The sequence below is a fragment of the Lynx canadensis genome, chromosome E3 (assembly GCF_007474595.2).
Source record: "Lynx canadensis isolate LIC74 chromosome E3, mLynCan4.pri.v2, whole genome shotgun sequence".
NCBI lineage: Eukaryota > Metazoa > Chordata > Mammalia > Carnivora > Felidae > Lynx > Lynx canadensis.
In genome coordinates, this window is record NC_044318.1 from 769,053 (window position 1) to 795,215 (window position 26,163).

The following is a 26,163-nucleotide window of genomic DNA, read 5'->3' on the forward strand; positions in this document are numbered from 1 at the left end:
AACGGTCGAGACTGGACCTAGGAAGCTCTTTTGTGAATGGTGATGGCGGCAGCGGGGCGGGTGTGTTTAGAGGCCCCTGTGGAGCAACACTGGCTTCCCAGGTTTAGGGGTCTTCCTGTCAGGCACTAGCCTGAGCGCGCCGTGGGTGGTATCTCACTTCGTCCCCCTTCACCGAGAAGGAAACCGAGGCTCACAGAAGTAATGTGACCAAGTCACGCTGTAAGTGCCCAGGCCGTGTCTCCACCCAGGTCGGTCCCACCAAAACTGGAGCTTTTGACCACGAAGCCTTGAGAGGACCCGCGGAAGCAGACAAGTTGCAAAGAGAATTGCGGCGGATGGGAGGGGGGGAGGTAAGAGGGCTGGGGAGACCCTGGGAGGACGCCACGGAGGTCTGCGGGCCCCATGGAGACGGAGGGACCAGGGCCTAGTCGGGCGCTCCTCCAGACAGCCGCGGAAGCAACCACAGCACCACACCTGGGCCTGCAACGCGTAGCCTGAAGTTCAGAGACCGGCGCGGTGGAAGTCCCGCCCCTTCCTCCAGCTCAGGGCATTCTGGGAGCAGCAGCGCAGTCCTCTCCTGAAAGGTTTCCTTCCGTCACTCCGAGCCAGACCCGACACGCAGCGCCGCCCGTGGCGCGGGTCTTGGCATTCTCCAGCGGTGCTGGCGGGCGGGGAGGCCCGGGAAGTCGGCGGGCCCCTGGACGGAGACGGTCGCAGCGGCTGTTGGCCAACACCCGAGGACTACAACTCCCGGCCTGCGTCGCGCACCGGCCACCTCCCCGAGCTTCCGTCCTGGCGGTGCCGCGCGGCCCTGTGGGAGCGGTAGTCCGCTCGCGCGATTCACAGCGCCGCGTGCGCCCCGGGCGCGCCGTAGCCGCGGGGCCCCGGCCGGGCGCTACGCTACGGAGGCGGCGTAGGGCGGGCGCCGGACGCGGGCCGGGTCGGGGCCGGGCCGGCCGCGCGGTTGCTCCGCCGCTCAGCGCGGGAGGCCGGCGGTAGAAGTTGTGGATCGGCCGGCGCCGGCGAGCAGGCCTGGGGCCGCGCCGTCCGGGCCGCGGGGACTGAGGAGGCGTCGCCAGGTTGCGGAGGTGAGTCCGGCCGGGCCGGGCCGGGCTGGGTCGGGGGCGCGGCCTGGACCCCCGCCGGAGCCCGGGCCCGGCGGGCGGCGCCTTCCGAGCGCTGGCCGGAGCCCGAGCAGGGCTGGGGGCGCCGCCTGAGAAGGGAGCGCGCGCGGACCTGGGTCATCTGGGTCACGGGGAGACCAGCCCCGGGGTGCTGCGGACGCTGGAAGCGGCCTCAGCCCCTGCTGCCCTTGAGTGCCCTTATCTTCCAGGCCTGTCCTGATCCCGCTTGCATTAGGGGATGTGCCCCCTGCTGCCCCCCGCATCCCTGCCCACAGCGCGTCTCCGGGCACTTCCCCGGGGGCGGCGCCCTCCGGCCACCCCACACTTCCTCTTTCTCTTGGTTTGGCTCTCCGGAGACAGGGAAGTTACAGGGGGTGGCCCGAGAACGTTTGCCAGGCTGCTGGCCACCCCTTCTCATACTGACCAGTGAACCCTTGTGTGGTCAAGTGGCCCTGACTGGGTGGCTCGGGGGCGCGCGGGGACGGGAGTGGGGGGGAGGGGCGCTTCATGCAGGAGAGTTTGTGACCGGACTGCAGGCGACAGGGCTCCTGGGCCACCAGGCCTGGGAGGGCAGACAGGCCCAGCTGAGTCTGCACTCCTCCCTGAGCCCCTCGTCGGCCAGGTCTAGTGGGCTGTGCCATGTCCGTGACCCCCTCCGTCCCCCCAGAGACTGGGCTAGAGCAGGAGGGGGAAGTCACTGCATCCCTCCACTTCTGACTTTCTCAGATGTGAGCAGAGAGTTTCCCTGGTCTGACTCACAGAAAGAGGGCCCCAGACAGGCAGGGGGCCACACTCAGCCTGGCCTCGGGTCGGGCACATCTTACTTTCTGCTCCCAGAAGGAGCACTTCTCTCCCTTCCCTTCCGCCTCTAAAATCTCTCTGAGTTGATTCTGGGCCGACGGGCCGGTGACCTCGTGACCTCCCGAGAGCCAGGTTTAAGCCCTGCTGAGTCCAGGGCTCAGCGATAACACTGCCAGGCTGGGACCTCCGATCTCGGGTCCTGCGTCTTTGTTCTGGGTCCCCTGCCCTTCACCCAGCTCTCCGGGCCCCTGTCCCGGGTGGCTACCTGGTAAGTCCTGCTTTCAGACGAGCAGACTGAGGCCAAGGGGCCCAGGGGGCTGCACATCCAGGTCTCCAACCCGCGAGGCTGCCTTTGTACCTCCTGGTTCCATGGCCTGTTACATTTGCGGCAGTTGGAAAGAGTATTCTGCCCTGAAATCCCTCGAAGACCGCATGTGTCTTTTCTGGACCCACGGTGGGTGAAGAGCCCCAGGGGGTAGCCACCCACAGGCTTGCATTCGTGGCTGTTGGACACAGAGCAGCCTCTGCCTACCCCCCCCCCCTCCCGTGTACCTCAGGCACGGGAGGGTGTGGTTAAACAAACTGGTTAGGCTTTTTGAAGAACCAGGAAGCCCTGGTGACTGGTCACGTGTGTCCATGAATGTCTTGGGTTGCTGCTCTCCCCCAGAGTGTGAGGCTGCAGTGAGAGGCCCACATCAGAGTGGGGACAGGCATGGGGTGCCTTGGGTGGCTTCCTCATCAGATTTTCAAAGCCTGGGCCGGCGTCCCAAGCAGGGACACTCCGGCTCCGGGCGTCCGGCACGAGCTCTGGGGTCACTCAGCCCTGGTCCTGCTCTCCCCTCCTACCTGGGCTGCCAGCACCTCCTCAGTGCTCCATTCCTCTGGTCCCGCCCTGCACCCCATTACTCAGCACCAGCACCCCGGGAATGTCCCAGAGCAGGACTGTGATCGTGTCTGTCGCCCAATCTCTTGTGCAGAGCTCCTCGGCACGGACTCAGACTCCCCCACCTTCTTCCCTTCCTGCTCTGCCGAGAACACCCAGGAAGCCTGTGCCGGGCTCCGACTCCACCTCTCGGGCCCTGTCTCTGGCTCCTTGTGCGCATGCGGGCCCTTGGTGCTCAGCGGTGTCCTGTCCACACCGAGTAGGTGCTCCCTGAGCTGCTTGCTCCCCAGCTGCTTGCTGGCAGGTAGCTCCAGGCCTCCCAGGGGAGTACAGAATGGCACCCCACAGCGTTTTGGGGGATTAAGAGTGGCCTTGCTGGCTTCCACCCTCTGTGAACGAAGGTTGGGCCGCTTCCGTCTCTCAAGCTTAGAGACCTGCCCTGCCACACCCCATCATTCTGTGGGTCCCTGCAGGGTCTGAGTAGGGGCTTGGCAGACAGCTGTGTGAATGCCGCCAGGACAGGGCCGGCTGGGTGCAGGGGGCCGGGGCCGGGGGCTGTGGGAGGACAGAGGGCTGTCCTGGCCCAGCACAGACACCCCAGGAGGGGCCGCTCGGGAAGTCAGTGACTCCGTCCCTTCCACAAGGACTAGTCTGGGTACCAGGGGTGGATTTGCAGGAGATGGGAGTGGGACACATGGTGGCTGTTCCGTGCCCTGTTTCTCTTGCTTCTGCATGCTTGAGGGGAGCTTTGTCCCCACCTCCCTGGTGGCCAGGCTGAAGGACGTGCCTGGACGGTGCTGTGAGGTAGTCAGGGAGGAGAGCGGGTGGATAGCTGTTGCCCAGCGGTGTCACGTGTGTCTGTCCAGAGGAGGCCTTCACTGCAGCCCCTACCCACCCCTGCTGTCACAGCCCGGACCTGAGGCGGAGGGGGTTCGTTCTGGAGCTCCATCTCCCAGCATCCACACTTCTCCAAAACGTTGCCCTTTGCAATTAAATTCACCTTGAACTCCAGGACCGTCTGCCCTGGCCTGATAGTCCCCTCCCTCCACTTAACAGGGAGGTGGTACGTTCTGGAACCCTGCCGTTCGGGAACGGTGGCTGCAGGGAGGCCTGAGCTCCTGGGACCTAGGCTGCACGGCTCCCCGACTCCCCGACTCACCTTCTTCCTCCCTTAAAGTGAGCTTCAGGCTAGGTGTCCCCACGGCCCCGCGAAACCTGTGCTGCTGTGAGGCCAGAGGCTACCAGACCTCCCTAGCCAAGGAAGGCGCCCCAAGTGAGGGGGTACATCTGGTGCTTTTTCTTTCCCCGTAGAACATATCATCTGACATTAAACAATATTGAACCTGTGAACTAAGAAACTGAGACCCTGAGAACGTCCCTGTTCCTCTGACAACAGCGTTCTGGAATGTGCACCCTTTCTCATGATGCACAGCTGAGGTGGTGTAAGCCTCCACAGACTCAAGGATGCTCAGTGACCCTGCTCCCCTCCGTGCAGGCAGCCCCGAGACCCCCGTGCGTGAGTGCGTCTGTCTGGAGAGGCCCTCCTCTCCTCTCCCCGGTCACTGGCTGCCTGTTTCCCTGTGACGAGCAGAGGTGCTCCATGTGCCCCGGCGCCAGGACCTGACTGATGTGGACAAGTCCAGAAATGCCGACGAACGTGACCGCCATCCTGTGGTTCCCTCAGGCGGCAGCTCCTGGTCCCGAGGGCAAGGGTTTGGGACAGAGTATGGTTCCTTTCAAGTTTGGTAACAGGAAGTGCTAGGTACCCTTCCGGGGCCCACGACCTTCACCCTGCACCTGGCTCTCTGAGCTCAGCAGGCTGGTGACGTCACCTCCCAGGGCACAGTGGCCTGCAAAGCAGGTGGGGGAGACCGGCCTTGTGTTTGCCTCAGGGCAACAGAGGGCTGGTGGAGGAGGCCACGGCGAGGCGGAGTCTGGGCCCTTCTGGCCTGAAGGACCGAGCAGGCCGCCGGTGCCCTCCCCACCGCGGTCGTCCCGTACCAAGGAGCACAGAGCTGCACACGGTTGCCCCGTCGGTGGGTAGAGTGGCCGGTGGTGCTGGGGTCTGAGTCCAGGTGAATCTCCGTAGCTGGCAGGCTGCTGGCCTGGAGCCCTGCCCACTTGGGCACCTTCCTCTGGCAGCCCCTGTCCCCTGAGGACTCGGGACCTTCAACAGCCCCATCTGCCACCCTGGCTGGCCCGTGGAGTTGAGGGGTCTTGAAGCAGGCAGCAAGGGGCTGGTGAGCCACGCAGCTGTCCTGGAGCCCCTAGCCTTCTCTGGGTAAGGGACAGATGCGGCTTCTAAAGGGACCTGGTCCCTCAGCCACCAACCTTGGAAGCATTGTCCTGCTCCCTGGCACGTCAGGGTCTAGCACAGCAGGGGAATCCATCGATTTGCTGCAATGACAAATAAATACATAAATCAATGTCCCGCATTTATGACTGCGCAGGACCCAACTTTTGGCCCCAGTACTCTTTAAAAAATATGTCGAGACAACTCCACGATCGTACTTAAAAATAGAGACCTCTGAGACCCTTTCTGGACGCCGCCCCTAAAATTGCAAGTGCTTCTTCAGGGGTGAGGTGTCCACCAGGCTCCCATCTGGACGTTTTCCTCAGGGAACCGTCCGGACGGCATACAGCCTGGACAGTGAGGGTTGTTCCTCGTCCAGGCCCACGTGCCCAGGGTAGGACAGCCTTCGTGTGACCCTGGCCCGGGGGTGGGAGGCAGAGCCTGGACGGACTGGACTCTGGCTCGTGCTGATAAGCCTGGGGGTGGGTGTGCAGGCCCAGGGCCAGAGTCCAGAACCTTCCGGGAAAGGGAGTGCCCTCCGGGTGGTGGATGTACCGCCGGCAAGCCTGCTGTCACGGAGCCTTCCCTCTGCGTGGAGGGTCTGGCACCTGAAGCGCTGGGAGGGCCCCGTCCCAAGGGCTGTGGGTGCGTCTGGGCCACAGGGCTCGTGTGCAGTGCAGGCAACCCCTCGCCCTGCCCAGAGAGAGCTTGGCTCTCGGGGCCACCTTGCATCAGGGCGCGCTGCAGGGAACCCCTACTGGCCTGGTGGTCCAGCCCCGACTCCGGCACCCTGGCGGGATGGCCCTTGAGGGAGAGTGCTGTCCTGTCATTCCTGGGGTACAGGGAGGTCAAAGTCCGGCTCTCCCCAGGGCGGGTCCGGCCCGATTGCACTCAGGCTGTGGGGGTGCTGAATGACCGGTTTCGTGTCTGCTGGGTGCGATTCTGGGCTTCAGCAGGGTGGCTGCTCCCCCATGTCCCCCCACCCCGGCCAGCAGGCCGCTCCCCGCCGTGCCCCCTCCGTTCTCCCCCCCCAGCAAGCTGCTCCCCCCATGCCTCCCTGTGCCCCCCTCCCCCGCGCCCCCCCAGCAGGCTGCTCCCCCTGTGCCCACCCCCGTGGGCCTGTCCTGGGGCTGACCTCAGGCGGCCTGTCAGGGTTGCTGTGGTTCACACCATTATTGCGGGACTGGGAGGTACATGTAGACTTGCTCCCTGGGACACCTGGGTGGGGGTGTTGTGGAGCTGGGACACAAAGTTCGCCTTCTCACCCGGGGAGAAGTAGCACAACTCGGGGAGCATGTGCAGCGTGGACATAGTCGTGGTGCTGCGTGTTTGGGGAGGGGCTTGGGCGAGGAGTGTGCATACGGAAAGAGGCATCGTTAGGCAGCATACAGCTGTGTGGAACCCGGGTCGTTGTCACACGGGACTAAGGGACCCAGGAGCACAGGACACAGTGGGCCATAAACACCCCGGTTGGCTCCTGGGGTGTGACCCATACTGTGTATTCACACCCCCCCCCCAACCTTGGCTTTTACTTGCCCGTAGGCTTCTCGGTTGACAAGTCATGGTGACCCCTGCAGGGTGGGTGGCCCCTGCTGGATGTCACCTGGGTGAACTCTCGCTTGGCGGAAGCAGCTCACCTGACCCCTGCACCTCAGCACTCCACCCCTACTCTCCCCGCCCTGCTCCTGCTGAAGTCTCAGTGCTCACCCTCTCAGAGGGCCCACAGGGGCAGGGGAGGTGGGTGGGGGGACGGAGTAGTCCTCATCTAGCCCTTCTCGTGCTGGTCCCTCTGGGCGGGTCGTGCCCTGCCAGGCGCACGCCTCACCCCCCGCTGGGGGACAGGCCGCTCAGCCCCTGCTGGTCAGCACCTCAGAACGGAGACTGCAGCCCTACCTCCGGGCTTCCATGAGGCCGGATCTAGGCCGCTGCCCCGTTTAAATCTAGGGCAGCGGCTCCCGAACAAGGCCGAGGGGGCCCGGGTGGTTTGTCAGGCTGCGGGCAGGGCTTTGCCCTCGGCGCCACGTTGCCAACCAAGCACGCTGCCCTTTGCGCGTCGCGGGAGTCTGGCGCCACCACTGTGTGCGCTCTGGCTTCCCCCCAGAGACGTGATGTTCATCGCGCTTGTCCTAAGGCACGGCAGCGGAAGGGGCGCCCTTCACGCACAGGGTTCGAGTGTTGTCGCTTGCCTGGCCCACGCGGGCACCTGACGGGTGTTTGCTGAATGAGCGAAGATGCAGGAGGTGTGGATGTGTGGCCCGTGTCCACTCTTTCGCCTGGGTGAGGGCTTTGCCCACCCAGCAGGCCCTGCAGGAGAGGAGGGCGGCGTGATGCCCGTCACCTGGGGTCGCGGTGTGCTCTGCCCCACAGGAGGCCCTCCCCCGGGTTTCGTCTTAAGGGGCAGGGCCTGTGGAACAGGCTGTGGAAATGTCCCCGTGCCTGGTTGTTCTGGCGCAGAGCCAGCGTGAGAGTCCGGGACTGACCAGCCTCCCTGGCGGAATTTCCCGCACGTCACCCCGCGCAGGTGGCACTCTCGGGTTAGCACGGGGCTGGTGGCCATTCCCCAGGGGGCCTCACTCTACCAGGGCTCTCCTTCGTGGGGTCTCACTACCCCCAGTGGGGCCAAGACGGGGGATGGGATGCAGGGTGCCGTCCTCCCTGGCGGTCCCAGAGAGGCCCTCTGGAGCCAGCTGCTCTCTGGGGAGCATTTCCCCTTGCAGGGCACCCCTTGTCTTGAGCCCCTGGGGAGAGGGACCCTGTGCTGCCTCTGCCCTCCCAGGAGACGCTGGGCTGCTACCACATAGCCCACCCCAGATGGGGCCTGAAGGGTCCCAGTTCCCCGAAGACATGTCAGGAGGCTGGTGCTCAGGGAGCCACGTGCAGGGCTCCCTGAGCGACCGGGACAGGCCTAAGCGTTCACCGCCCTGCCGCCGAAGACCTGTTCTGGGCCTTACCGAGGAGCCGGTGGGTCCTCGACGGTGCTTCGGTGCTTCGGACAGCACGCCCAGCCTGTGCGAGGCCCTTGAGACCTCTTCCTTCCTGGCAGAGTCACATCCCCCTGGGAAGCCTGGGGCCACACCCTCACTCTGCTTGGGGGCTGGTTTCTCCTCAGCTCTGCCTGCCTCGGGTGCGTGTGGTGCTGGCACGGACTCAGGGCAGGTGGCACAGTCCACCCCCCGCCGGCCCTCTGCTCTCCCGGGGGGCAGAGGCAGAGCTCTTGGTCAGGGACCCCCCCCCCCAGCCCTGGAGCCAAGCCTGAGCGTCTGCGGTCCCTCCAGTGCATATGGCCCCACCTCAGGCCCCTCTGCCCCGGATTTGGCTGTGAAAGGTGGCTCAGAAATACTCGGGCCCTTCCTAGGAGGGGCTCCCGCGTGGACTGGAGTCCAGGGGGGCTGTTCTGATTGTTCGGGGTCTGACTCGAGCTCATCTCGTCCACACGAAGGGGCGCCATCACAGCGGAGTCCGAGGATCTCGCCTGGAATCGTATCACTAGCTCACACGTGGTCTTACCTCAATTTCACGCCGACGCAGGGACAGTTAGGACGTGTCGGGTTACATAAGATGCATCTTTCAGAGTCCTTCCATGTGTTTTACCTTCCTCACACGGCTGCCGGGCGACTGGAAAGGGCATCTGTGGCTCGTGCGGCCCCTGTGGGTCGGTGCCCGCAGACATTCCTTCATGGATGGGGCGGGATGGTGTCGGTGTTGCAGGCCACGGGGTCTCTGCCTCCCGGAATCTGCTCTGGCGGTGCCCCGTGGGGAGGCCCGAGTGGTGGGGGCTGGTGCTGCTCTGTCCCACCCACGTCCCCATCCCTCCAAGGCAAGGCTGTGCACAGGACCCGGGTGATCTGGCTGGAGCTCTCATGGGGCAGGGGACCCAAACTTCTCCCGGCCCTGGCCTCCAGAGCCGCGTATGTGCTGCTGGTCACTCTCGGCTCGGGGAGCCTCTGGCCCCACCCACATACCCTGTCCCCGTGGCCCTCTAGAGCCTGGGCGCCCACTGGCCTGCGCTGCACAGAGGCCTCCCCCGGTCCCACCCCAGCCGCCGGCCCCCTGGGGGCTGGGCTCCTTGACCCCAAGCCTCATTGGAACTTGCTTTGTTTGGAACAAGCCTCGAGGTCTCTCCCTCGTCCCATGGGGCGTCAGACAGCCTCCCCTGAGTGCAGGCCGTCTCTGTCAGAGTCCCCTTGTCTTCCTGGGCCCTTGGGGTCCGTCTGGCCTGGGAGGCTCACCCTCAGGAAGGCTCCGCAGAAGCAGGTGGATCGAGTCCGCTTGCCTCTGCCGGGCCACATGGGTCCTTGGTGCCCCCTCCCGAAGGCCGTCCCTCGGGCTGCCCACCTCCACTGCGCACACTTCCTCACTCCTCTGCTTTCAGCCTGATGCCCCTCAGGCCTTGTCTCTACAATAAAGCGTGACCCTGTGACTTCTTTCTCCCTGAGGGTGGGGCCCTCTGAAGACCAGCTGGACATGTGCCCACCCCCCCCCCCCCCGGGGGCAGGTGATGGGCTGTGGTCGGTCGTCAGGATCGGAGCAGGGGCGCTGGTGGCGGGGTGGGGGTCCTGGGTCCCCGAGGTCGCTTGTGCCCCGGGGAGCCTCCCCAGGCTTTGGGGGTTCATTCCTGTGAGTCATGCTGTTTCTCCTCTTTCTCTTTATTCTCTCTGTGTTTATTTCTGTCGTGTGACTGACCAGCCCAGCCCGGCCGCCCTGTCTCCGGCGTGGGCGCTGTCCTCCCTCCATGCTCCACCTCACCCGCTGCCGGCCGCGTGTGACCAGGCCCGGGTCTCAGCGCGGCCGCCACCGCGGGGGCCATGGGGAGCTCCGCCTCCTCGCTGGCCACCGAGACCGAGTCGGACCACGGCTTCCCCGGGGGACCGCCTTACCCTGGGCCCCCTGCAGCAGCCGGCTGGTGTAGGAGCGGCCCCGGGGGGCCTGTCTGGGGTGGTGCCCTGGTCACCCGGCAGCACCCGTCCCCGCGTCCCCGGGCCCGAAGGTAAGAGGGTGGGGAGGGGAGGGCCCAGGGGGCGGGAGTGCTGTTGTGTCAGAGTGACCCTTCCTGGGCAGAGGGCGGGCGGGGGGGGGGGGGTCCTGTTTCTGAGAATCCTCTGGCAAGGCGCTTCCCCCACAAGGCCCGAGACTTGAGAGGCTCTTGGAGAAAATCTGGGGCGCCAGCCCTCCCCCCACACGTGCAGCGTGGGTCTGGGCCTGGCTGGCTGGTGTAGTTGGGACAGGGACTGTGTGGCCTGCTTGCCAGGTACGGGGCTCGCTCTGCTGCTCCTCCTGCCGTGGTGCCCCTGCCCAGGCAGGCCTTCACGTGCCAGCCCAAGCCAGCTGCGGGCACGACCGGGCTCCGCCCAGGTTTCTCCGCCGAGGCCGCCCACTGAGTCACCTGGGTACCCTTCCCCAGGAGTTCTGGGGTGACTGGTGGGGAGCAGCCTGGGCGCTGTGCCCACTGCTCAGGTCTCGGCGGGGACTGGGCTCAGATGGCCCACCCCTGACTTTGGCCCATCCTGTGGCCTCGCTGGAGAGGGGAGCCTCGTGCTCAGCAGGCACTCAGGGTACCTCCAGTGGTAGCCCCTGCTCTCTTGTGACTCCCGCCAGTGGCGACACACCTTCCCTCAGGCACCTGCCGTGCTGCGTGCGCTTGGCCGTCACTTCCTGTGGACGCAGCTCACTCTGCAGGACAGTCTTCTGGTGTCTGGACCCCAGGCCCGTTCTGGGGTCACCGGCTAGGTGGATAGTAGACAGGGTCCTGACGGATATCCCTTCTGGAATGGCATTGGAGGCCCCTGCAGGGCGCTGGAGAAGTGAGCCCAGCCGGTGGCGGCATCTGGCCGTCTTACCTAAGTTACCCCGGTGGCAGGAGGCACTGGGCCTGGTGGCCCAGTGAGCGACAGGAGGAGTTTCCTCTGTTCCCTCGTCACGGTATTGGTGACGCACGGGTAGACATCTGTGTGTCTCTACTTGCGTGTCCTCAAATTCACCCCCTTGTAAGCGTGCAGCTGCCTGGCTTTGGACGTCCATAGAGTTGTGCGCCCAGGTCTCTGAGCCCCCGGGGACCCTGCCCGTTTGCCACCCTTCCCCGGGCAGCCATCCTGCCTCCTGCCCGTAGATTTGCCTTTTCGAGAAATTTCATACCAGTGGAATCGTATAACTTTTGCATCTGGCTTCTGTCACCGAGTGTGACTTCCTCAGGGTCTGTCCACGTGACAGTGGGTGTCAGGGCTTCATTCCTTTTTGTGGCTGAATAATAAATACCCCCTTGTACGGACGGACCCCCGTTCTGTTGTATCCGTTTCTCAGTTAACAGATACTTGGTTGTTTCCACTTGGTTTTCACGGATCGTGTAGCCGTGAGCATTCACGTACAAGCGTTTGTGCAGACACACGTTTTCCTTTCTCTTGGGCGGGGACCCAGGGGTACAGCTGTCGAGGGTCACTGTAAGTCTGCCCGACTTCCTGAGACAGCGCCAGCCTGTGTTCCCCAGCGCTGTACCGTTGTGCGTCCCTACCAGTGACGGGGGGGAGGGTTCTAGCTTCTCCCCGCCCTGGCCAACACTTGTGACCATCTGCCTGGTTGAATCCAGACACCCTGGCGGGCGCGGGGCACTATCCCCATGTGGTTTGGTTTGCGTCTTCCCGACCGATGACGTGGGGCATCTCCCCGTGTGACCCGTCTGTCCACACGCTTTTCACAAATGCCCACTTCCTTCCTTCCTGGGGGTAATTCCTTACTGGGTCCTGGGGCGGGGGCTGGCCGAAAGGAGCAGCAGGCCAGGTGTGGGCCCTGCACACCACACCCCAGCGTGCTGAGGGACACGTGTGCCCGTCAGACTTTGGATCCTGGCGCACGCTGCCGAACCGAGTCAAACTTTTTCATTCTGGCCTCCTGCCAGGCTCTTCCCCTGGGCTGGGGCACCGGCGGCTCCTCCTGTTGCCCCCTGCAGCCAGCCAGACCCGGGGCGGTCGCTGTGTGCCCTTGCGAGCAGCAGGCGAAGCGGGAGGAGTTGACAGACGCCCCGACTGCGGATGAGAAACGGTCGGGGGGAGCTGCACCAGGCAGATGGCGGGAAATGGGGCAGAAAGGCAGGTGCCCACGCCCAACCACCCCTCAGGACCCTTCCCCACACGCACACCTGGACGCGTGCACACACGCATTGGGCGCTCTGCCAGTCTGGAGGGCGCCCTTCACTGAAGAGCCTCCGTGTCTGGGCACGCTGTCTCCTTGGCCGGGACCGTCCCGTTGCACCGGCTTCCCTGTAACCCACCGCCAGGCCTTGGGAGCTTCTCACCTTAATCCATAAGCGGTGGCCGAGGGCATCGTCGCCTGCAAGCCCTGGGAACACAGAAATGAGGAGGATGACCCCAGAGGAGGGCACCTAGGCCTGCCTCGAGACCTCGGGTCGGGGGTTCTGTGGTCACGGCCAGTGGGGCATCAAGACCTTTTGGCGTGGCCTGCCCAGGACCCTAACAGCCTCAGGTCTGGCGGCTTCACTGAGGGCCTCGAGTGTGGACGCCACTTACCACTCTCAACTGTCTGGGGAGGAAAGGCATCCCCCCAGGGCTGTGCTGCACCCTGCGCTGATGACCACTAGCGTCCGTGTTCCTGCAAACGTGCGTGTCCTGGGTACTAGGGGGAGCTTACAGTGTGCCCCCAGAGGAACTCCGTAGCCTCCCTTTTGAATTGGAACCGGGTGCCGGCGACTCCCGGAAGACTGAGGCCACGGTGGGCATTTGGAGTTGGGATTTTCTGGACAAGTGCCTCAGTTTCCCATTGACTTGGCCTTCTGTTGTAAGGAGTAACTCAAGTCTTTCCATGGGCAGCTGGCTCCTCCCAAGACACAACTCAGCCCGTGTCCTGAACCGTGTGGTGTCGTGGCGCTCGGGTGCGCTTTGTGTTGGAGTCTGGCTTGCCTCCGGGTCCCGACGCCGTTGCTTCCTCCCAGGCTGCTTGGGCGCTCTGGCCTCTCTGAGTGTCTTGTGAGCCCTCAGCTCCTACCCGGGCCCTGAGTCACATCGGGGCGACCTGGGGTTCTGGGGTTGTGGAGTTGGAGGTGACCTGAGGGAGGTGAGGGCCAGGGGCCTCTGGTCAGCAGGTCACTGACCTCTGAGCCACTTCTCAGCCTGCCCAGTGACCCCGAGATGTGGGTTGCAGGGGTCAGTGAGGGAGCACAGTGCCCTCACCACTGCCTGTCCTGGGAACCCCTGTGCCACTGCCGCCTTCCCCAGGGCCGCCCCTGCACAGGGCTAAATTTGAGTTCCGGGCACTACTTTGATTTAACCCTTTCTGAACCCCAGACAGAACCTTCCTGGTGTGCTTTGTCCACCACGATGGCTATAAAACCTGCCACGTGCCGCCAGTGTCCCCAGGTGCTGGCCAGGGCCAACAGACACCATACATCAAGTTTAGCTGGGCCCAGGTGGGAGACTGGCCAGCTGGCAGATTAGGAGGGCAAACGGGAATTGGGCCCCCTCCCTCCCCATGCTGTCCTTGCTTAGAGCATCTGGGACCCCCAGAGCCCTGGATCCAAGGGCAGATGTGTCCTAGAACAGGTGTCATCTCCCCTTCCTGCACCGGGGCCAGGGGCTTTTCTTTGGAGACCCCGCTCGGGAGTGGACGGTCTCCAGAGTGTCACATTAGCTCTGGTGGCCTCCGCGACCAAGCCAGGTGAGGTGTGCGGGGTGAGTGACTGTGCCCTGATCCTGGAGCTGGGGTGAAAGCAGCCTAGGACTTAACCCATGCTTGTGTGCGTGTCTCTGGGCACACACTGTGACCCACACCCTGACTGTGGACCCTTCTCTGAGTGGGGAACAGTGTGGGGGAGGGCCCAGTGGTCTCCAGGAAGATTTCTTAGGCTTTTTGTAGCACGGAAGCCAAGGCCAAAGCTCGTGTGCCCCTCTCTGCTGGTGCTGCGTGCCTGTACTGAGCCCAGCCTGGCACCCATTCACCCCACCGCCCGTCTGTCTGCTTGGGCACTGCCATCTGTGGGCAAGGCTGTGTTGGCTCCTGAGCCTCGGCCACACAGGCTGGGAAGGTGGCTTCACAGAGTTTGCCCTGGGCCCTGAGAAACTTTCCTGTTGCTTGGGGTTTTTTTTGTTTTGTTTTGTTTTTTTGTGTTTTCTTGAAGAGGCAACTTTTCTTTCTTCCTGAACCAAAAGGTTTTGGCATAAACAGCATCAGAAGCACGGGCTTCATGCCTTGTAAAGAACAATTGATTTTTCCGCCAGGCAGAAGAGCTACAATCCGTGAGGAGACTGTGTGTCATGGAGTGTAGACGCCCCCTTGCACCCAGATTAGCCCTTGAGAAGCAGGTCGAAGGGCTCCCTCCGCCCCCAGGCATTGACCCATCTGAGGCAGCAGAGGAGTGGGGAGCACCCCGCCCCCCCCACCCCCGCACTGCCCTCCAGCGCTACTAGACCCATACACACACACACACACACACACACACACACACACGCCGCAGCCCAGCCGCTGGGAGGTGCTGTGTCCTCTGGGGCACACGGCCGTGCCTGCAGGCTGCCCCCTCGGGACGAGGGTCAGGGGCTCCAGGCAGGGTGTGGTGCACTGTGAGTGTTCCCAGCTCTGCAGCCACCCCATCCTGGGAGGGGCACGGGATCCCTCGGGTCTGGGCACTGCCAGCACTTCTGGATAAGCTGCTGGTGGAAGGGGCTCTCCCCTTTCTCCCGCCTCCTTTGACCTTGAACACCTCCCCCGGGATGCCCCTGGGCTGGGCAGCTCCCCACCACAACCCACGGGACTGCCGGCTGCGCGTGGGCCTCACCGGTCGTGGCCCCCGCAGCTTGGGCGTGTGCCACGGGAGGGCAGGTTCGCACGGTGCCGTGGGGCCAGGCAGGGCGGGCCTGCGGTGGTGTGGGTTGGTAGTGAGCAGGTGAGTGGGCAGTGCCCAGCCCCTCAGGATACAGCCTGCCCCTCCCTTGACCCAGCGGGTGCACCTGGACCACTGCTAGGCTGTTTGTTTTTCGCAGTCAGATGTCTGCCCAGGGTCCCCAGAGAGACCAAAGAAGTAGCTGGGCTGGGGGAGTCAGCCTTTGGCCCTGAGTGGGCGTGACCCCCAGTCACTTAGGCCCTCCCCTTGAGTTTTTTTTTTTTTTTTTTTTGAGATGAAATTAATACAATATCAAGTAACCATTTCAGAGTGAATGACCAGTGGCATTTAGTACATTCACACTGTGTGTGCCCATCACCTCTACCCAGTCCCCGGACTTCATCACCTCGGTGCTCCTTAAGAAGCTGTCCCCAGCCCTTGGGGGCCACCACACTTCTTACTGCCTCTGGGTCTCCCGTTGTGAAGATTTCCTGTAAATGGACTCCTACAACGTGCGGTCTTTTGTGCTTTTGTGTTTGTTTTCTCTCACTTAGCTCCACGTGTTCACGGTTCATCCACATTGCTGCCTGTGTCGGAATTTCATTCTTTCTTAGGGCCGAATAACAGTGCACAGTTCGTTTACCTGTTTATTCACTGACGGGCCTTTGAGTTGTTTCCACCTTTGACTGTCGTGAATAGATCTGCTCTGAGCATGTGTGTGCGTGCTGGGGTACCAGTTGTCATTTGTTGGGGGTGCACACCCAGGAGAGGAATTGCTGGGTCAGGTGGTAATTGTCACGTGCTGAGGGCCGCCTCTGCATTCCCGCTGGCGATGCGGCGACGGGTTCTCTCTTCTCCGGTGCCCGTGGGTCCTTGTTGTCGTCTGCACTGTGGATTCCGGCCAGCCATCATGGTGCCTCTCGGGGGCTTCGGTTTGCCTTTTCCTGGTGGCCAGTGATGTTGAGCATCTTTCCACAGGCTTCCATAGCCACTTGTGTGTCCTCTTTGGAGAAATGTCCGTTCACACATCCTTTGACCATTTTTAAAACAGATTTTTTGTTGTTATTCAGTTATAGGAGTTATTTATATTTCCTGGATGCAAAACCCTTGTCAGACACGTTTGCAAATATTCTCTCTCGTTTTATGAGTGATCTTTTCACTTGTCCAGCTGTGCCCTTTGAAGCATGGATGCTGTTCATTCTAAGTCCGATTTTCCCCTTATTGGCCTGTGCTTTTAGTGTGGTAACTGGCCCATTGTCAAATTCAAGGTCACAGAATTTTATCTTTTTCTCTTTCTTTATTTTATGTTTTATTTAAGTAGGCATTATGCCCAGTGTGGGGCTCAAACTCACAGCCCTGAGATCAGAAGTTGGATGTTCTACTGACTGAGCCAGCCAGGCGCCCCTCAGGGTCCCAAAAATTTACCTGGGTTTTTTTTGTAGGAGTTTTATAGTTCTCACTCCTATATTTAGGTCATTGATCCATTTGGAGTTACTGGTGTGAGGTAAGGGCCCAACTGCATTGTTTAGTGCTTAGATCCTGGTCTCCCAGCACCATTTGTTGAAAAGACTGCCCTCAACCTGAGCGGCCTTGGCACCCTTGTCTAAAATCATTTGACGAGGGGTGCTCAGCTGGCTCAGTTGGCAGAGCATGTGACCCTTGATCTCGGGGTCGTGAGTTTAAGCCCCACATTGTGTGTGGAGCCTACTTAAAAAATAAGAAGTTTTGACCATATGTGTGAGGGTGTTTTCCAGACTGCTCACTTCTGTCCTGTTGGTCACACAGACCGTATGTAGATACATGCGTTGTCCTTGTCTTGAGTTCTTTTGCGAGATTGTTTTGGCTAGTTGAGGGGAGGGGGGTGTCCTTGCAGTTTGATATGAATTTTAGAATCAGGTTTTTCCATTCCTGCAAAAAAGAAAAGAAAAATGGGATTTTGATTGGGCTTGCATTGAATCTGATTTTATCAATCATTTGGGAATTACTGTCATTGTAACCGTATGAAGTCTTACGGTCGAGGGGATGTCTTTCCATTCCTTCGTGTCTTCTATGATTTCTTTCAGTGACGCTTTGTACTTTTCAAGGTACAAGTCTCTCCTCCTTAGTTAAATGTATCCTTAGATATTTCATTGTTTTGGATGAAGTGGTATTGCTCTCCTAAGCTCTTGCTGGCCTAGAAACCCAGCTGACGCTTGTGTGTCAATCTCGTGCCCTGTAACGTTGCTGAATTCATTTATCAGCTCTGGTGGTTTCTCTTTTTAAGGTTTATTTATTTATTTATTTATTTATTTATTTATTTAAATTTTTTTTTCAACGTTTTTATTTATTTTTGGGACAGAGAGAGACAGAGCATGAACGGGGGAGGGGCAGAGAGAGAGGGAGACAAAGAATCGGAAACAGGCTCCAGGCTTCGAGCCGTCAGCCCAGAGCCTGACGCGGGGCTCGAACTCACGGACCGCGAGATCATGACCTGGCTGAAGTCGGATGCTTAACCGACTGCGCCACCCAGGCGCCCCTAATGTTTATTTATTTTTAAGAGAGAGAGCGCACGCATGAGCAGGGGAGGGGCGGGGGGGGTGCAGGTGGCAGAGGATCCCAAGCAGTGTGAGGCAAGATCGGAGCTGAAGGTACGGAGCTGAAGTCGGTCACTCAACCAACTCAACCACCCAGGCGCCCCAACTCTAGTATAATTTTTTGTGGATTCTTGGGATTTCTGCAAATAGAGGTAGTGTTACTTCTTCCTTTCCAGTTGGATGCCTCTTACCTCTTTTTCCTGCCTAACTGCTCTGGTTGAGACTCGAGTACAATGCTGACCAGCAGTGCTGAGCCCCTGGTCTTGGGAGGAAAGCACTCAGTGTGTCACCTCTGGGTGTGATGTTCGCTGTAGATTTTTGAGGATGCCTTTTTTCCCGTCCAGGAAGTTCACTCATACTCTCTCCTGGAACTGGCTAAAGACTGCCTGCCTCCCCAGCAGAGCGCCGTGGCCACTAGGGTAGCGTGTCTTGACCCCATTGCTCTGTCCCCACAGGTCTGCCCCTCCAGAAGGGGTCTGAGGACAGACCTGTGAGGTCCCTTGGAGGCCTTGAGGGCTCCTGACTCCTCAGAATCCTCGAGCCCCTCATAGGCTGCGCTCTTGGGGCCGATGTCTGTTACAGCCCAGAAGGACACGGACCCTGCGGCTCAACCCCTTTGTCCCAGGCGGACACTCGGGCCTGCACTGATCAGGACCTTCCCTTGCAGCCACACACACTCTCCTGGGTCCATGGCCGCGATTGGGGAGTGGTCCTGTGCGCGCTGCACCTTCCTGAACCCAGCCGGACAGCGCCAGTGCTCCATCTGTGAGGCCCCCCGGCACAAGCCTGACCTCGACCACATCCTCCGGCTCAGCGTGGAGGAGCAGAAATGGCCCTGCGCCCGCTGCACATTCCGGAACTTCCTGGGCAAGGAGACCTGCGAGGTGTGCGGCTTTGCCCCAGAGCCTGTGCCTGGCACGTCCCTGCTGCCCATCATCAATGGGGTCCTGGCAGAGCCCAGGGGCAGCTGCAAGGAGGAAGCCGGCCCCGTGCGGACGGTGGGGCTGGCGGCCTCAGAGCCAGCTCGGGGGCGGCCCGAGGAGGAGGAGGAGGAGGAGGAGGAGGAGGAAGAGGAGTTAGAGGAGGAGGAGCAGGAGAGGGCAGCAGAGCCTGGGAGTGGCTGGGCCTGCCAGCGATGCACACTGCACAACACGCCCGTGGCCAGCTCCTGCTCGGCCTGCGGAGGCCCCCGGAAACTCTCGCTGCCCAGAATCCCTCCCGAGGCCCTAGTGGTCCCCGAAATCGTGGCCCCCGCCGGCTTCCACGTCATACCTGCCCCGCCCCAGCCCGGGGAAGGCGCCGAAGCTGACCCTCCCTCTGCCACCGACCAGGAGCCCCCCCGGGCGCCGTCCTTCAGTCCTTTCTCGCCCACCCTGCAGAACAACCCTGTGCCTCGCAGCCGCCGCGAGGTTCCCCCCCAGCTGCAGCCACTGGTGCCTGAGGCCACCCAGCCCTCACCCACTGCCGGCTCCAAGGGGCCCCCCCAGGGCCCAGGGCGGACCGCAGCCGGGGCCTCCCGCTTGGCAGAGCTGCTGTCAAGCAAAAGGCTGAGCATGCTGGAGGAGGAGGCCACTGAGGGTGGCCCTGCGCCGCACCGGTGTGGCTCCTGCTCTGTGCCCGGCCCCGCGAGCCCTGCCCGCTGCGAGGCCTGCGGTGCTGTGCCGGGCAGCGACGTCATTGACCTGGCTGGAGACACTGTGCGCTACAAGCCAGCCAGCCCCTCCAGCCCCGACTTCACCACCTGGTCATGCGCCAAGTGCACACTTCGGAACCCCACGGCAGCCCCCAGATGCACCGCGTGCGGCTGCTCCAAGCTGCATGGCTTCCAGGAGCACGGTGAGCCCCCCACCCGCTGCCCCGACTGCAGCGCCGAGAAGTCCGGTCCCTGCTCAGCCCACAAGGCCAGCTGCCCGGTTCTCGTGGGGCCGCCCGAGCGCCCAGGCCAGTGGGCCTGCCCTGCCTGCACTCTGCTCAACGCACCCAGGGCCAAGCACTGTGCCGCCTGTCACACGCCCCAGCTCCTGGTGGCCCAGCGCCGGGGCGTCGCGCCCCTGAGGCGCAGGGAGAGCATGCACGTGGAGAAGCGGCGGCAGACCGATGAGGGCGAGGCCAAGGCCCTCTGGGAAAACATCGTGGCCTTCTGCCGGGAGGTGAGCGCCCTGCTGATGGTGGCCCCGCACCGGGTCTGGCACTCTGCTTCCACAGACGTCTCCTCTTTGTGGCCCCCCCCCCCCCGTCCCCCGACCAAGGTGTCTGCGCCTTCTGTCCTTTCTGGGTGGTCCTCCTCTGGCCGGAGGGACAGCACCAGCACTCTCTTCCCCAAGCTCTGTGCACCAGCCTGGTCTCCTACCCCTTGCCCTTTGATCCTGTCTACGCATGAGAGTCTGTACTCCTGACCCTTCTCAGCTGTGATTTCCCGTAGATGGTGAAGCCACGGGGCGGGGGGGGGGGGGGGGGACACAGGTGCAGGCTTCTTGCCACAGGCAGGCCTGGTGCCTCCTCCAGCCAGGGAGACCCTGCGGAAACTCGGGGTCGGGACACTTCCTCACTCTCTTCTGCCCTTGTAGCTGTGGGGGTCCTGAGTCCAGGGGAGCATTGCCCCCCGCGTCACTTGGAGGGACTGTCTGTCCCCCCTCAGGTTGCTGCCCCCATCACTGCCAGCAGCCCACCCTGACGGCCTGTCTGGGGGTTTGTGCCCTGGCTTCCCCATCCCAGGTTCTCCGCACCCCCATGCCTGCCATCCCTGTAACTTCCAGGCTGGGGATGTGCAGTGTCCCCCGTGTCCACATGGCGTGGTGTGGCTCACACAAAGCCTTGGCCAGGACCTCCAGATCGGTCAGGGTGGCTGCACACACCCACCCTCTTGCTTCTGGGGCTCAGGCAGCATTTTCAGGGTGCTGGCTCTGGCCTCAGCCAGGAGGAGACTGAGTGTGAGGCCATGGCCCTTGCAGAACAGTGTGAACTTCGTGGATGACAGCTTCCCCCCTGGGCCCAAGTCTGTGGGCTTCCCCGCGGGTGACAGCGTCCAGCAGCGTGTGCGGCAGTGGCTGCGGCCCCACGAGATCAACTGCTCCGTCTCCAGGGACCACAACGCCTCGTGGTCCGTGTTCCACACTCTCCGGCCCTCGGACATCCTGCAGGGGCTGCTGGGGAACTGCTGGTGAGCGGGGCGCCCACAGGGGGCTGGGCGGCGGACGGCCCAGTGTGCTCACAGCAAGGCCCTGGTTCCGTACAGGTTCCTGAGCGCTCTGGCCGTGCTGGCCGAGCGGCCTGACCTGGTCGAGCGGGTGATGGTCACACGCAGCCTGTGTGCAGAGGGCGCCTACCAGGTGCGGCTCTGCAAGGACGGCACGTGGACGACAGTGCTGGTGGACGACATGCTACCCTGCGACGAGGCCGGCTTCCTCCTCTTCTCCCAGGTGGCGGGACGGGGGGGCCTGGGGCGGGCATCATGGGTCTCGGCGGGCGCCAGGCCTCTCGACTCCAGCCCCTCCCTGTAGGCTCAGCGGAAGCAGCTGTGGGTGGCGCTCATCGAGAAGGCGCTGGCCAAGCTGCACGGCTCCTACTTCGCCCTCCAGGCGGGGCGCGCCATCGAAGGCCTGGCCACGCTCACCGGTGCCCCCTGTGAGAGCCTGGCGCTGCAGGTCAGCTCCACTAACCCCCGCGAGGAGCCCGTTGACACTGACCTCATCTGGGCCAAAATGCTGAGTTCTAAGGAGGCTGGGTAAGAGGGGCGGGCGCTGTGGCGGTCAGCGGCGTTGGGAGGAGAGGCGAGACAAGGGGACAGCCAGGCCGGGGCCTGGAGCGGTGGGAGAACCGGGACACGCGCCCTCTGGCCCGCACCCTGCATCTCAAGTTCGCCAGCATCTCTTACGGCAGGCAGGAGGCTGCCCATTGGCCTGACCTGGAAGGCCTCATCCTGAGTTGGGCCTCTGGTGACTGCCAGGGCCCACTCGGAGCCGCATGGAGAGAGAGCCCCACGGAGGCACCTGGTGGGAGTGGGGTTTGCCTTCTAAGACCTGGCACGCGCTGGCCGGCGTGTCTGTGGGAAGGGCTCAGAACCTTAGGCCTGGGAGAGACGGCTTATGAGTGCTCTCGGCTGATAGTGGGCAGTATTGCTGCCCTCCGAGAGCCACAGCCCGGAGCCGGCAGGACCAGCCAGCCTCGGGAGGCTTGTGGGGACTGGAGCCCAAGGCCTCTGAGCTCCTGGACCACAGCGGAGGGGGCTGGGCCAGCAATTTCCCGAGTCCCCTGTGTCTCATGAGGGTCCCACAGGCAGGACCCCCCCTCCCCCACCCCTGCCACCTTCCGCTCTCCTCCTATCCCCCCACCCACCGGGGGGCAGAGCCAGCAGAGAGGCTCCTGCTTACTAAGGGCCCCCAGTCGCTGAGGCTGCTCTGCCCGTGCAGGTTCCTCATGGGTGCCTCCTGTGGTGGGGGTAACATGAAGGTGGACGATGCCGCGTATGAGAGCCTGGGCCTGCGTCCCCGCCACGCCTACTCCATTCTAGATGTCCGGGACGTCCAGGGCTCCAGGTAGGGGCCGGGTGGATGTGTGGTGGAGGCGGTGGGGGCACGGCCATGGCCCTCAGCCCTGTGGTCCGCAGGCTCCTGCGTCTCCGGAACCCGTGGGGCCGCTTCTCCTGGAACGGCAGCTGGTCAGATGAGTGGCCGCACTGGCCAGGGCACCTGCGCAGCGAGCTCATGCCACATGGGAGCAGCGAAGGTGTCTTCTGGATGGAGTACAGCGACTTCATCAGGTACCCAGACGCTGCAGGCAGGCCCCATGGCAGCCCCTGTGCTCCAGCCACCTTCACCTTGGCTCACCTGATCTCTCTGCCCCAGTTGACCCATTGTGTGGTGCCCTGCCCTGGGGACCCCACCTGCCCTTCCCGACAGCTTGAGCGGGGGGGGGGGGGGGGGGGGGCTTTCCAGAATCCAGCTCAGCACAGGATCAGTGAGGGAGGGGCTTGTATTGCCAGGGCTGGGCCTCCTCCTCCTCCTCCCCCCTTCATCATGCTCAGGGCTGGGGACCCCTGGTGGTGTCCAGGGGCAACAGGCCGGGACCAGGGCTTCCTGACCCTGGTCCCAGGAGATGCCCTGGGGCAGGGAGTGGAGAGGGTGCAGAAGTGCCTGCACCCGAGCGCAGCGGAGCTGTCCTCTCGCTGCCCAGGTACTTCGACTCCGTGGACATCTGCAAGGTGCACTCGGACTGGCAGGAGGCGCGTGTGCAGGGCTGCTTCCCCAGCTCTGCCAGCGGGCCCGTGGGGGTGACTGCTCTCACGGTGCTGGAGCGCGCCTCCCTGGAGTTTGCCCTCTTCCAGGAGGGCAGCAGGTGGGCGGGGCCCTGGGCTGGCGGTGGGCGGGGCCGGAGGCGGGCGGGGCGACTCCCCTGACCGCAGCCCCACCTCTCGCCGCAGGCGCGCCGACTCGGGGGACAGCCACTTGCTGGACCTGTGCGTGCTGGTGTTCCGCGCGTCCTTCGGCAGCGGTGGCCGCCTGAGCCTGGGCCGCCTGCTGGCCCACAGCAAGCGCGCGGTCAAGAAGTTTGTCAACTGCGACGTGATGCTGGAGCCCGGCGAGTACGCTGTGGTGTGCTGTGCCTTCAACCACTGGAGCCCTGCCGCGCCGGGACCCCCAGCCGGCTCGCAGGGTAAGTCCCACCCCGCCGCCCCCCACCCGCAGGGAGGGCCGCGCTGTGCCCCCCCCCCCCCGCCTCCCCCACTCACGCCCCCAACTCCCGCCCCCCACAGCCTCCAGCCCCTCGGCGGGAGTCCCGCGCTGCGCCCCGCAGCCGCCCGGCCACGTGCTGGCCGTGTACAGCTCCAGGCTGGTCATGGTGGAGCCCGTGGAGGCCCAGCCGACCACGCTGGCCGACGCCATCATTCTGCTCACCGAGAGCCGGGGCGAGCGGCACGAGGTGGGCCGGCGGGCGGGGTCCTGGGTGGGGGGGAGGAGGGGAGGCCCCGTCGCAGCCCACTCTGTACTGTCTGCTGTCCAGGGACGCGAGGGCATGACCTGCTACTACCTGACGCACGGCTGGGCAGGGCTCATCGTGGTAGTGGAGAACCGGCATCCCAAGTCCTACTTGCACGTGCAGTGTGACTGCTCCGACAGCTTCAACGTGGTGTCCACGCGCGGCAGCCTGCGCACCCAGGACAGCGTGCCCCCCCTGCACAGGTGGGCACCGCCCGGCCCGGATGCTTCCTCAACCCCGCCCCCTGCCCACCCCGCTTCCTCTGCCTTCACTGGCCCCACCCCTCACCCCACCCCACCCCCATCCTCACCGGCCCCCTCCCCCAGGCAGGTCCTGGTGATCCTGTCCCAGCTGGAGGGCAACGCAGGCTTCTCCATCACCCACCGCCTGGCACACCGCAAAGCCGCCCAGGCTTTCCTCAGTGACTGGACGGCCTCCAGGGGCACCCACAGCCCCCCTCTCACGCCGGAAGTCGCTGGCCTGCATGGCCCCCGGCCTCTGTGACCACCCCACCTTCCCAGCCCCCACGTGCACTTTATGAGGGAGACCCCAACAGAGGCCGCTTGAACCAGAATCTCAGGACCCCGCCCAGGGAGCCACTAGCTGCAGTAGCTTCCCCTAGGCTTTCCTCCCTGCCCCTTCCTCCTGCCCAGGGCCTCCCAGCTACCAAGCAGAATACCTCGAACCTGCCTCTGGCACAAGGGGCCTGTACGCCGGCCCCTCTGACCGGCCACCTCCAGGTCGGGTTCAGACCGCGCCAGGGCCAAACCAAGGTGAGGCTTCTCTTCCCTGGGGGCCTGGGGCCTGCTGCCTGAGTGAGGCAGCCGGGGGCCCTGTTCCTAGAACCAGATCTGGGCAGGTTAGAAGCCAGGACCCCAGGGTGAGAGCAGGGATCGCTCCCGTGTAGGGGTCAGAGACTGGGACTCCAGGCTGAGCAGGGACCACCCTCCTCTGTGGGGATGAGGACAGGGACCACCCCTCATGGGACATGAGATCAGGAGCCTTCTCGCCTCAGCTTACCCCCAGAGCACATTTCCCTGCCCTCCAGCCCCCACAAGGCAAGCAGGGGTCCTTGGAGTCCCAGCAGTGTGTCCCGGGAGGCAGGTGCCTGGCGACCGTGGGCTCAGGGCCAGGGATGGGGAAGGTCCCAGCTGCCCCTCTGGCGACACTATGCAATTCCTGGAGCGCCTGCCAGGATCGAAGCCATGCCCCGGGGGCTGGAGGTCAGGGCCTCCCGGTCAGGGTCCAGCCAGGCCCAGGTCCCGCCCTGCTGTTTGGTGTCCGCATCCCTGGCAGGCTCCCTGTCTAGGCACATGTAGGGCCCGGCGGCCCCTCCCCGCTCCTCCCCCACCTCAGAAGCCCAGGGAGCTGAGCCGCCGCTTGGCCACCCGGCCGTCCTCCCTGGAGGGTGCTGTCAGGCCAGAGAGCTGCAGTTGCCCGCAGACATCTGAGGCCAGCTTCCTGGGGGCCCCACCCGGCCTCGGTGTCCTGCAGCTCCCAGTCAGCGGGCAGCCCTGGGGGGCTTTTACACCTGGAGAAACACCGGGAGGCAGTCCACTCCCCTTTTACTCCGAGCTGTGAATATTTTTAACCCTGTATATATGGCCAGCTCTTCTGACACAGAGACTATTTTACCAATTGTCAGTCCCCATCCCTGTAGGATGGCTCTCCATGGGTGTTTCCAGACTCAGGCTCCAATGGACCAAATAAAAATGTTTTGTTTTGTAACGACGCCTGCTCGTCTGTCTGCTGCCCCTGCCAGGGTCCCTGGCCCCTCCCCTCCCTGCGCAGGCAGGGCTGTGCCGAGGGGCACCAGCCTGCCCGGTGGCAGCACCTCACTTGAGGGGGGCTTGCCAGCTGCCTGCACGTCGGAAGGGCTGGGGCTGGGGGTCCGGGCAGGGCAGAGGCTTGGGGCAGACCTTGGGGCTGCCACGGTCAGCGGGCGGATCCCACGCATACAGCACACCCTGCCACGGTCAGCAGACCGGTCCCCACGCACACAGGACGGTACTCTTCCCTGTGGAATCTGCTTCCGGGGGTCCCGTCTGAACCCGTCAGGCTCGTTAGGCGGGAGCAGATGGAGTGAGGGGCTGCACCGGGAGAAAAGTTTCCGTCTGGGACGGCAGCTGTCCTGCTCCTGCTCGGCCCCAGCCAGCCCACGTCCCCTCCTGCCCATCCTGGGAGGCCCCATCCCCGTGTCTCAGGTGGCGGGCCGAGGCGGGCGTGCCGAGTGGCTCACCGGGCTGCGGTTTGCACAGCGGGGGCCGCCCCCCCCACACACACACCCAGAGGCTGCGGTGGGGGGGGCTGCACAGGCCGGTGCTCAGGCGGGTGTAAGAGGCCTGTCACAGGCCAGCCTATCGAATGTGAAAGCAATTAAAGCCACCAGCAGTGTTCGCTCCGGGCGGGCCTCGGGCAGCGGGGCAGCTGCCACAACACATCTCACGGGCGCCCTGCTCCACCGCGGCTGCGCCGGCCACGCTGGGCCTCGTCCTGCGGGGCGGGGGCCCGGGCGCATCCACCTTGAGTTGGCACGGGGCTGGCCCTGTCACCCCTGGGGTGTCCCAGCATCCTGGGCCACGTCCCTCCCTGGGACAACCCAGGAAGCAAGACGTGAGGACAGCGGGCTCCTGACATCCTTGGGTCCCGCCAGGCCGCAGTCTCCACACGAGGCCGGAGTTGGGGGGGGGCTG

General features: G+C 63.6%; 1 protein-coding gene across 3 annotated transcripts; it reads left to right on the forward strand.

Annotated features, from left to right (window-relative positions):
• Window positions 1-870: 870 nt before the first annotated feature.
• Window positions 871-25,198, forward strand: CAPN15 (calpain 15). 3 transcript variants are annotated; one of them, XM_030300567.1, is made up of 13 exons: window positions 871-1,088; window positions 9,793-10,088; window positions 18,162-19,644; window positions 20,446-20,654; window positions 20,730-20,913; window positions 20,995-21,218; window positions 21,904-22,029; window positions 22,101-22,253; window positions 22,667-22,828; window positions 22,914-23,146; window positions 23,247-23,413; window positions 23,495-23,673; window positions 23,801-23,894. In XM_030300567.1, the coding sequence occupies exons 2-13, from the start codon at window positions 9,907-9,909 to the stop codon at window positions 23,808-23,810; spliced, it is 3,312 nt and encodes a 1,103-aa protein (XP_030156427.1). In that variant the 5' UTR covers window positions 871-1,088; window positions 9,793-9,906; the 3' UTR covers window positions 23,811-23,894. The 3 variants fall into 3 exon arrangements, with proteins under 3 accessions (XP_030156427.1, XP_030156426.1, XP_030156428.1); XM_030300566.1 differs by having other exon boundaries at window positions 878-1,088; window positions 23,797-25,198; XM_030300568.1 differs by lacking the exon at window positions 9,793-10,088 and having other exon boundaries at window positions 878-1,088; window positions 23,797-25,198.
• The last annotated feature ends 965 nt before the right edge of the window (window positions 25,199-26,163 follow it).

What these genes read in the sequence shown, in the direction of transcription:
- CAPN15 (XM_030300566.1), top strand. Translation starts at nt 9,907, where the DNA reads ATGGGGAGCTCCGCCTCCTCGCTGGCCACCGAGACCGAGTCGGACCAC. An exon ending in GCTTCCTCCTCTTCTCCCAG is followed by an intron (nt 20,914 to 20,994) that starts GTGGCGGGACGG and finishes CCCTCCCTGTAG; the next exon opens with GCTCAGCGGAAGCAGCTGTG. An exon ending in AGCGTGCCCCCCCTGCACAG is followed by an intron (nt 23,674 to 23,796) that starts GTGGGCACCGCC and finishes CCCCTCCCCCAG; the next exon opens with GCAGGTCCTGGTGATCCTGT.